The sequence below is a fragment of the Agelaius tricolor genome, unplaced genomic scaffold (assembly GCF_023055355.1).
Source record: "Agelaius tricolor isolate 1412-34295 unplaced genomic scaffold, bAgeTri1.0.p SCAF_11, whole genome shotgun sequence".
NCBI classification, from domain to species: Eukaryota; Metazoa; Chordata; class Aves; order Passeriformes; family Icteridae; genus Agelaius; species Agelaius tricolor.
This window is the reverse complement of record NW_027269271.1, coordinates 4,633,634-4,644,239: the sequence shown is the minus strand read 5'-3', so window position 1 is coordinate 4,644,239 and position 10,606 is coordinate 4,633,634. Positions and strand designations below refer to the sequence as shown.

Sequence of the window (10,606 nt, the reverse complement as noted above, 5' to 3'; positions counted from 1 at the left end):
AGAATTAATCTTGCTTTAACCCAACTAACCATTTTTAAATTAAGAAGAATTTAAAGACTTAACATACCCAAATACTGCCTTGTAACTGAACAGAGACAAGATGATCATCATTTCAAGAATTTGCAGCTTGCTCTGAAAGCAAAATTGAAGCAAACCATGTGGTGATGGTTACCAGAAGGCTGGGGGGGACTGGTGCTACAGGTGCTTCTCCAGGAGACAGATGTGGGCTCTGGTCCTTGTGCCACTGATGCTGCTCTAACTTGTGGATCCCAAGTTCTCAAGCTCATCTTGCACAAGCCAAACCTCTCAGATGCCCAGCATTTAAGGTAGGTGACATTCCCTGATCTCTACAGATATTCCATTAACAAGTGCAGGACACTGTCTCCACACTGCTGAGAGGAAGGAAAACCCCTCTGAGATCAGGTGAGGAGCATCCCACGAGGCTGGGCTCAAGGAAAACCTCTGCAGGCAGTGGTGAAGGCTGGCAGGAGGCAGGATGCCATCACCCCCCTGGCTGCCTGCCAGGACACCAGGAGCTGCTGACACAGGAGCTCTCCACAGTGAAGCTACTCACACTCTCTACTCACCCTGGACTGCTGCAGGTCCTTGCTAGGTATCTCTGGCCTCCAGAAAAGCAGTGAGAAAGGAAAGAGGACTTTTCAGCTGGAAAGGAGTTAATTTGCCTTCTCAATTATCTGCTGATGTCATTATGACTTTTCATAGTTAAACAAAATTACCCTAAACAAACAGGGCTCAGCACTGGGGTGGAACACTGGCATTAGCAGCTGGCCACACTCACTGCAGGGGAGCCCTGACATATTGATATTAATTTACATTTCCCATTGACCATCATTTTCAATTCCCTCCAGCACTGAATTTTTTAAGCACTGAGGCATGTTCCTCCTACTCTTCTGTTAAATGCTTTAAAGTTAATTGAAGATGCTGGCTGGCCAAGAAAGATTTTAAATTCCTTTCTCAAAAGATCTGACTCACCTAACACCTCTCGAAAGGACACGAGAGCTGGAGGCAAAACCATTCTGGGGCAGCTTCCAGTCAAAGGCTTTGTAACCTGGTTTTCTCAAAAGAAGAAAGTGAGAAGAAAGACTCCAAGTGACCACCATCTGCAATTAATTTCCACAGGGAGAATGGTTAAGTGCTGGAAAAGGTTTTCCAGAGGGACTTGGGAATCTTCTATCCTTGCTTGGTTGAGTTGTGAACATCTCTAAGCCCTGAAGCAACCTCATCCAAATTTGAGTAAGCTCTGCTCTGCACAGGGGGTTGGACCAAAGACCTCTGCACATCCCTCCCAAAGTCAATCACCCCCCAACTCTAAAAAGGCTGAAAACCTGACAGGAACCATTTGTTGAGTTGGTGACTAATTAAAAAAAAATATTGACCACAAGCTGTTTAAAAAAACCCAAACAAAATTACAGTAATTATATGCGACTTAATTTATCAACTGTGAAGAGTTACCTGAAGGCAAGAAAATTAAGGGGATTAAAATAAGGAGCATTACCTCTTGTGACAAAGAGACAGAGGCAAAAAATTGCCATCAACTTGTGTTTATGAGCTGCTGTGTTTCTAATTAGGGCCAGACACCAAATTTGCATTTATCTTGATTGAAACAGAATGAAAACTGAAAAAATAAAGGCAGCCAATGTTAAACATCTTTCCCTGTTTAATTCAAGGAGTAACCTTACAGCATTCAAAACAGCTGCTTTTTTTTTTTTCTGTTTTAAAGATCTTGGCTTTGTCAGAGCAATTTCAATTTAAAAAACACAGGATCTTCAAGTGGGGGGAGAGAAGGAATGAGGTCACCTGCCAACAGGCTGGGGTACAACAGCAGCCAGGGCAGTTTGCAAAATAAATTAGTAGGCACTGATAAACAAGCCAGAGGCTGGGGGAGACCCACACCTGAAAGCAGGGGAAGCAGGAAGAGCAATGGTAATGGATCATCACATCAGCCTGCCTTTGGAGAGGGCTGGCTGGGGAGCATGCTCAGCACAGACACTCCACACCAAATTCCCTTAAAATGCAGCAAAATGGAAATCAAACTAGTGCTCAGTGGGATGTGTCAGACAGCTGCCATCAGGCAGAAGGAACCAATTTTGTTTTCTTCTGCCACTGTGACTCAGGTTACTCATACAAGGGAGACCTGCAGGTAGCACTCCCAAGCAGGACACAAGCTGCTGTGGTCTCTTCTCTCTCTCCTCTCCTTCTCTCCTCACTCTTCCCCCACTGACACACCAGGAATCATGGAAGAAAACCAGAATGCAGCATCTGAGAACCATGCATCCACCTCTCCTCCCTTGGAGCTCAGCATCACTTTTCTCCCCACTCTCCAGAAGTTACTGTCCCACATCCTCCTACCTCTGCATGAGCACAGCTGACCCCCTAGAAACATGCACCAGCACTGAACCAGGACAGGACCTGTCCCCAGTTCTGCCACAAGGCTTCATCCTTGCTTCTTTACTCATATCCTCAAGATTATCCTTGCTCTTCTTCCCTGCTCTGTGCCCAAAGGGCGTGAGAAGATTACACAATCCTCCTGGGAAGTGAGAGTCAGGCTTACAACATGTGGAGGACAAGAGAGCTGTGCACAGTCCCTGCATCAATCCCAGTCCCTGTGGCATGAAGGAGACACGTTCTGCAGTCGGTGAATGGAAAACAATTCTGTTTGCTGAACAAAACACTTCCCACAGGTATCACTGTCTGCATTGCACCTTTGACACCCATGGCAGGGAAAAGATGCCATGCCCACCAAATGCACTTTGGAGCTTAAAGAGTTCTGGCAGCAATCCTGACAGTTTAACCTGGCTGCTGCTCGTGAGGACCATCTGCACCTTCTTACCTGCTCTGCTATCCTGCCAAGAAAGCAACAACAACTCTCAGCTTCATGGTTTATTCCCCCTCCATATGTACAATTAAGTGTATGCATGACCATTAAAAATAAGGCTACTTATATCATGGCTCTGAAACACGTTACAAACCAACTCCATCCCCTCTCTTGTTCCAACATTCAAGATGCTTGGCTTCCATGGTGTGCAGAGAGGGGCAAACACAACCAGACCACACAGGTGATTGAGTGGTGCAGGGCTTTGGTAACTGGATCTAGAAGCTTCCTCCTCCAGCTGAGATAGTCACACACAGCCAGGTGAGTGGGAGGCAGATCTTCATCCCACGCTGTCTTGGCAAGCTCAGTCCAGGTCCCAGGAACTGCAGCTCCCTCATCTCAGCACCTTGCTGGTGGCCCACATGGACAGGAGGACAGCTCCATCCTCTCCTTTGGAACTGCCCCTTTGGGGCAAGGAAGGGGTCTAAGGAGAGGAGGGAAGGGAAGGTGTCCTTCTCTTCTTGATGACTAGAGGACTTCAGTCTCCAGTGGTGTCAACCTCGGTGACATTTGTCAACATGTAATGCATCTAAAAAAGAATTAATAAATCAAAGGAACAACAGAACTGTATCATGATGGGATTTCAAAGTGGATTGCTTGCATGTCCAGGTAAGGCTTAGAGACTTTCTTTTTCCAGTGGGGATGAAGAAGAGTCCAGATGAAAGTAACTCGAGATGTGCAACTGAGGACAGCCCTGTGTGCTCCTGTGAGCTCCCTTCACAAGTAAATCTGTTCTCTTATGCAACAAGACAATCTTCCAGCTTCAGCTTGTGGCTCAATAAATTTTATTATTCCTTTTTGTTTTTATTTAAAAGAATTTGTTTTCCTATCATAAAAATTGGACAACCATACCACCACCAGCAAAGTCTGTGGAGTTAATGTTGATGGCAGACAGTTTACTGGGGTTACCAGTGTCTCAAAATGTCCTAGGAAGTCCATAAATGGAAAAAAACCCAAACATGATCGTTCTGGGGAGGAACATCAAGGTGGTTTTGGTTTCTTGTCCCACTGTGGTTCCCAGATGAATACTGTAGCATATCAGCAGGACCAAGTACCTCATGCCTTGAGAGAAAACCCTTCATACCAGCTCCAGTACCTGGTTAGTAAGGAAGATGAGACATTTAGAATAGGAATTTATGACATTTGTTATTTCCTATGTCAGCATATAGATCTCTAAGACAGAACTGACCCTTCTATCTCATCTCCACCCCTTACCCTTTATTCACCAGCATGCAATAATATCCCACAGATGGGAAAAGCACTTGGCAAGCATCCCAATTTGGATGTCTGCTTGTGTGATGATAAATTAGCCACGAAGCAAAACCATCCACAGCTGCCTCATTTCCCCTCATCTCAGTCACACAGCTCTTGGGAATCTTGTAACAGAGATCAGAGCTTTTGTCATCCCAGCCCTGTGTGCTCTTGTTTCCCTTGTGCAGGCTGGGATGGAACAGCAGCATCTGAGGGCATGGACTAGAGACAGCAGAAAAGTGCCTGTGGGGCTGCCAGAGTCTGCAAGAACCTGGTTTGGCTTCCCTGGGAGAAGCTCTAGAGCTGTAGCTCATGGGTGATGCCCAGAATGGCATCTGTCCCCAAAGTGGGCTGGGTTTGGGCACACCCAGGCCTTTCCCAGACCATCCCACCTTCCTGCTGCCTCCTGTCAAAGGCAAATGGAGATAGCAGAGTTCTGACAGCCCTGGCTGTCTGTACATTTCTCTCTGTCTACCATCTCTCATTAACAAGCAAAGTGCATGAGCAAAACCTCTCCCCTCTAATCACTGCTCTTGCTGCTGGATTCACTTCAAAATATCAAAAGCTTCTGTGCATTTTGCCCATTTTCCTAAGGAGTAGCTGACCAAAGTAACCACCAACCAATTCCAAAACATGATATATAAACAAATCCCCTATGAATGAGAGGCTACAGCATCACCTGCAGCAGGAGGAGTAACCCAGCCACTTGTGTCCTAAAAAAGGTGGGTAAATCTTGACATGCAATTTAACCCAGACCACTCAGGTCTTTCACCAGTCTTGCATTTTTGGTGATTTTCCCAGGTTCAGAGCAGCAGGTCAGGTAGAGAACTGCTACTGCCACAGGGATGTGAGGGACAATCAGGACCTCAGCCTCGTGACAGTGACAATGCAGTGTAAAACTCTGCACACAGCAAGTAAATGCCTTTACCAGCAGCTCCAGAATGCTGCCAGGGGTCTGGGCTACAAGCTTAGGGCATTAAGCACCAAACCTAACAGCATGGTAGAGGTCAGTGCTGCTGTGCAGAATGTGGGATAAAGTTCTAGGTTTGGGTTGAGTTTGGCACTGCCTTAGGCACTGGTTTTGCTTGGCTGACACACACATAAAGAAGGACAGTCTTCTCCACATCACTTGACATTCCACAGACAGAAATACATTGAACAGACACTCTGGAAGACTTAATTAAAGAGCTGAAAACCTGGTACTGTGCACAGGGAAGGCTGATGCTTTCACAGAACCCCATGCTGGCAGCTGCTGCCTGTTACCACCCGTCTGAGCACCAGAGTCAAAGGCAGGGAGCATCCCTGCTCATTTCAGTGCTGCTCCAGCCAGCTGCACACCAGGAGCTCAGCTTTCAGCCCTGCTGCCCCTGCAGCAGCCAGAGCTCACAGGCTTGGGTTAATGCTGGTGAGTTAACACAGCCTCTGCTGCCATGGGAGCCACTCAGCCTGGGGAGGTGCCTGTGCAAGGCCCTCAGTGCTGCCAGGACCCCAGGGAGCAGCAGCAGGGGCAGCACCTCTTCCACACCTCACTGCAACTGGTTTCACTGCTGGGGCACTGCCTGCTCACTCCACTGTGTGCCACAGGCAAATACATCATTTAAATTGCAGACCTCCACAGCCAAGATGACCTCCTCTAATGGTTTCTCCTGGCTGTTCAGTGTCTCTGACCTTGCTCTTTACTATCAACAGATTCAAGTGTTTAAATGCAAGATGTGTAAAATAACTTACCTTAATTGTACCCTGACTGTTAGCAGCAATAAGCACATTGGACTCCTGGAAAAAAAAAAAAGAGGCACTATCAGAACCTGCCATTGCTTTCCCCCCCCCCCCTTTATTTTGGATGAAGCACCAGAGAAGAAGTTATTTTTATCTTAAACATTACAAGTATATCTAATTTCAAAGGGATTTAACTCTTCCTATATCCAAGATGCTTTCAAGGCTAGAAGTCTTTATAAGTTATACTACCTTGAAGAATTAGAAAGCAATAATCCTTAGTGCTTGTACAGAGCTTTAAATCTCCAAAGCAATTTACAAACATGAATTAATTCTCACAGCCTCCCTGTGAGGTGGACTAATAAAAATAATGGTTATTTCATCTTTTGGCAGCACATGGACAAAGATCTCCAGCACCCTAACTAAACCAACTAATCAGCGTTACAAAACCCCTCTAGCTCTGAGGGCGAGAGGCTTCAGATGACTAAAACAGAGAAGAGATTAGAGAGCAATAGCAGATGCACCCAGTTTGAAAGAGAAGATAAACAGAGAGGGCTCCAGCCCTGCCTTAAGCAGAGAGGCAGCATCTATTTACCTCCTGCCAATTGATGGAGTTGCATTTGGAGATATCCTGCTTGACTGCAAATTAATGGTCTGCTGCATCAGTCAGGCAACCCCCAGGCAAAAGCTGGAGAAGAGAGAGCATCTTCTCTCCAGACTGCATTCCTCACGTGACCAGCAAGCACAGATGCACCCTCCCCAGCCAAAATCCTATCCAAAATTGACAGGAAAATCCACACACAAGCACTGGGGTGCTGGCAAGAGCCCCAGAGATGTGGGGAGGAGCAGTGCTGCCAGAGGGGTGTCCTGCAGCCATCCTGGTGCCAGCAGACGTCGCACGCTGCTCAACGCCCACAGAGAACTGATTTCTCTCAAGACAGTTGATATCTTCTCTGAGACACATTTTGAAATTTCTCTCACTGCTGCTACCCATCCCCAGACAAACTTGCTGTAATTATGCCATGCTTAGCACATGCATTTTTAATGAACTCAGTGACTAGAACACGCCCTGCTCCGAAGGGAGTGGGAAGGCAGCTCAGCACAGCCCCAAGCTGGCTCTGTGCTGCCTCACCGTGAACTTCAGGACTTGGCACAGCCTCAGGATTTGGGGCAAAGGAAGAAAAACCCCCTTCAGTGTGAAAATCCATTTATCAGGTAAGAATAGCCTTGTGGTGGACCACTGGGCTAACTGACACAGACAGATTTGTTCACCCTGGTGCAATCATTAGAGGATTAGTTAAAACTCCTGATATTATCTCACTAATGATCCTCCAAGTCTAAGCTCCTGAAAAGAAAGTATATCCTCAAAGGAAGAATATACTGCAATTTCTTTTAATTTGGTGGCTAAGAATCTAATGCAGTGAACTCTCAGCTTCTGGTTAACAACATTAAAATCAAAACCCACTGGAGGGGGGGGTTGATTTTAATATATATAAATATTATCTGGGCACTGAAACAGGGACCAGGATGCCTGATAGGATTCTGGAAGCAAGGGAGAGGGACCAGCAGCAATCTACTGTGCAGTGCAGGAAACCTGAACTCCTGAGTGCAGATGATGCAGGGTTTGAGTGATTCCTGTTTGCACTGTGAGTGACTGGCAATTCACCCTGCTGCTGCAGTCTGCTGGGGTGCCACTGTAAATGAACTCTGTTCCAATGAACAGTTTTACCTCCTAATAAAATAGAAAATGCCAGAGGGTAATTTACTCTCACTCCCTTGTTCTTCAGAAGCCCCTGGGTGTTGGGTTTTTTTCAGCAGGGTCTGAGCTAATCACTGCTCTGCTGCTTTCATCCACAACCATGAGATGCAAACAGGAGCAGACAGCAGCAAAATTAGCACCAAATCTGTCACTGAACAGTGACTAGCTTGTTAAGGCACTCTTGCACTACTTCTCCAGGAACACAGCTAAGTAACTTGTTTTTAATCCTCCAAAGAGACAATTCACTTCCTTTTGTGTAGCCTGTAAAACAATCAATATACTCAATGTGTTAAACACCTAAAGAAGACATGAAGTTGTTTACATCTGCAGGTTTGTAGCTGTGTGCACATTAAACCAATCTTTTTGCCAGGACATGTATGAATGGAAAGAAAACCACCATCACCACTGAACTGGCAGAACACCTATTTCCCCAAACACTACTGTGACTACCTGTAGCACTGAGGCATGAAAAACAGGCCCTCACCATCCACTGCATGTTCTACTTCAGCAAAACCAATTGGTGTTTTTGTGCAGGGCAAGAAGGTTTAAGGACTGGCCTTACTCATCCCTTCCATTTCTGCTGCCTGCAGGAGCCAGCAATTCCCAAAGCAGAGGCACTGGGAATGTGGGAGACCCAGCCCAAGTGAGTAATCCTGCTCTGAAGAAAGCAGTTATTAAAATGACTCCTCTACACATGAATCTTCTCCAATGAGAAGATTTTATGCACCTGCAGCCCCTCTTAGCAGGAGAGGCAGAAAGAACAAGCTGCTTTTGCTAAAACAAGACTGAAGAAGAAAAATGAACAAACATAGCAAAGATTGAGAGATTAAGGTTTACTGCCTGGCAAACAGCAGCATTTTGTTCTGTGTGGCTGCTAATCTCAACCTTTAGAATCTTGGTCCTCTTAAGGCTCTGGGGGCATCAAAATTATGCATCTTCTTGTCTTTTAGTGTTACATATGAATTTAAAAATTTAATTGGCAAAGGTAGGTGCATGTCAGGATTCATGTTAATGCAGAGTGCAGTTCCAGAACTGCTCTAACATGCTTCAGGGCTGAAGTTCTGTGCTAAGAGCTATGAAGAACTTCCTGCATCTGCCTGCCTTTTTTTAAATTTGTTTGGACTACAGAGACAGTAGAGACAGTATTATTGGAAATCTGAAGGGTAGTTCCTTGACATGGGAAGGACTTGACACCACCATGAATCTCTGTTATTACACAGGCTGGATACATATTCACAAGGAGGTATCCATTATGTAAAATGAGGCTGTAAATTGGTCTTGAGTGCAAAGACAGACCTGTCAGGAGCACCTCTGAACCTGACACATCCCTGTTTCTCCAGTCTGAATATGACTGCTGGACCCACAGTAACTTTAGAGCATTCACCCATGGGATTTGAAGGGACTTTCACTGATTGTACCAAAAAAAGGAGAAATTTTTGCAGCACATTCTTGATGGCAATGAAAAACAAAATCAAGTTTAGGACCTTCCAGAGGATATGAGATACCTGCTAGATTCATCATTCAAAGGAATTATTCACCTGGTGACAGCTGGGTTTTGAAGCACACTGATTTCCTTCCCTCCAAGATGAGCCCTATTTTGGATGGCCCTGGGGAAGCAATTTGTACAGGAAAGGAACAGAGGAGAATTAAAGTCTGCCTGACTGCTGGTATTCATGCAAGAGTAGTCAACATTAAGACAATCAGAAATGCTCTGGATGTTTTGTGAGGTTTGAAGAAACTCAGCTGAACAACTCAAAAGTTGTCAGAGCTGCTCCAGGGCAACAGGGACTCAGTGACAGCTGAGGTTGGAGTTCTTCCACCCGTTTATATCTTTGTGTAAGAAAACATTGCTGGGAGGAGAGGATGCCTAAATTAATGTGATCCCAGATGGACAACTTGGAAACCACACACACATCTCCTTGAAGGGACACCCACTGATACCCAAGTGAGGAAAAGCTCTGGGCAGACCCTCCAGCCTCCAGTACCTGCAGGGTTCCTCTCTGCTACCCCTCCTCACCACTAAAGCTGCCTCACTGCAGCTGCAGGAGCTACACATCCCTCTCACCAGGGGCCTTGTGCAAAATCACAGCTGAGCATTTCAGTCTTCCTCTGTTGACATCAATTCCTGTCCCAAAAGGGCTCAAAAAAGATGAGCACAAATCACTAACAATTTTTTTTTCCCTTGAATACGGTCCTTTCTGGGACTATTCCTCCCTTGCTATCCCATACATATCAATCCTTGAAGTGGAAATCAGAAGGAAAAGCTGAAGAGATCATTCCTTAGGATGGATGTGTTTCCAAGTTATATGTGAACATTTTCACATGAAGGACTGGAAATAATTTTTGGCTCTTTCACCATATTGTAAACAATTACAGGCCACAATGTTTGCACTTCTTTGTTATGCCTCTCATTCTACACAAATAAAGCAGATTCACCTCAAACTTCCAGCACAGCCATCACTCAGATAAGCATGAGTTTCCTGGATTTTCAGCTAGGTTTGTTCTATGGATTCAGAGCTAGGGTTCTTCAAGATCTTATTTTAAATTAACAACTTCTCACCTTCCCTCCCCAGCAGATGTTTTGGCTAACAAATGGCTGTGTTTTCAACACTTATTCCAAGGAGCTGGAGCCTAATTAAGCAAAGCTGTTGAATCAGTGGGAAAGTCACTTGGGTGAGAAAGCTTGCACTCAATTGTCTTCTGTTATTTACAGGTAGAATAAAAGTATATAGTTGAACTAAATCTAGTGCTGTTTGTACAGAAACTCCATTATTTAAGTAAATTTACTCCTTCCTTACTGAAGGTGGCAACTATTGCTCTGGTGCTGGCTTTTAGGGCTGAGCTGCAGACTATCTGCAAGACATATTTCACCAAAACTTTTCCCATCAATGTCACACACAAAGTTTTTCTACACATCTAAATGTGCAAAAGTGGTTCCCCAATAGACCACCACTGCTTGACTGCTCTTCATCTTGTAATTAGCAGATTCT

At 45.3% G+C, this 10,606-nt stretch overlaps 1 protein-coding gene across 2 annotated transcripts in view; it reads right to left on the bottom strand.

Annotated features, from left to right (window-relative positions):
• Positions 1 to 2,888: 2,888 nt before the first annotated feature.
• Positions 2,889 to 10,606, bottom strand: part of COP1 (COP1 E3 ubiquitin ligase) — a 125,802-nt gene continuing 118,084 nt past the window's right edge. For both annotated transcript variants that reach the window (XM_071435895.1, XM_071435896.1), the window contains exons 19-20: positions 5,873 to 5,917; positions 2,889 to 3,989 (exon numbers count right to left, since the gene is read on the bottom strand). In XM_071435895.1, coding sequence (XP_071291996.1) covers positions 3,972 to 3,989; positions 5,873 to 5,917 — 63 coding nt within the window. In that variant the 3' untranslated portion in view covers positions 2,889 to 3,971. The remainder of the gene's footprint in view (positions 3,990 to 5,872; positions 5,918 to 10,606) is intronic.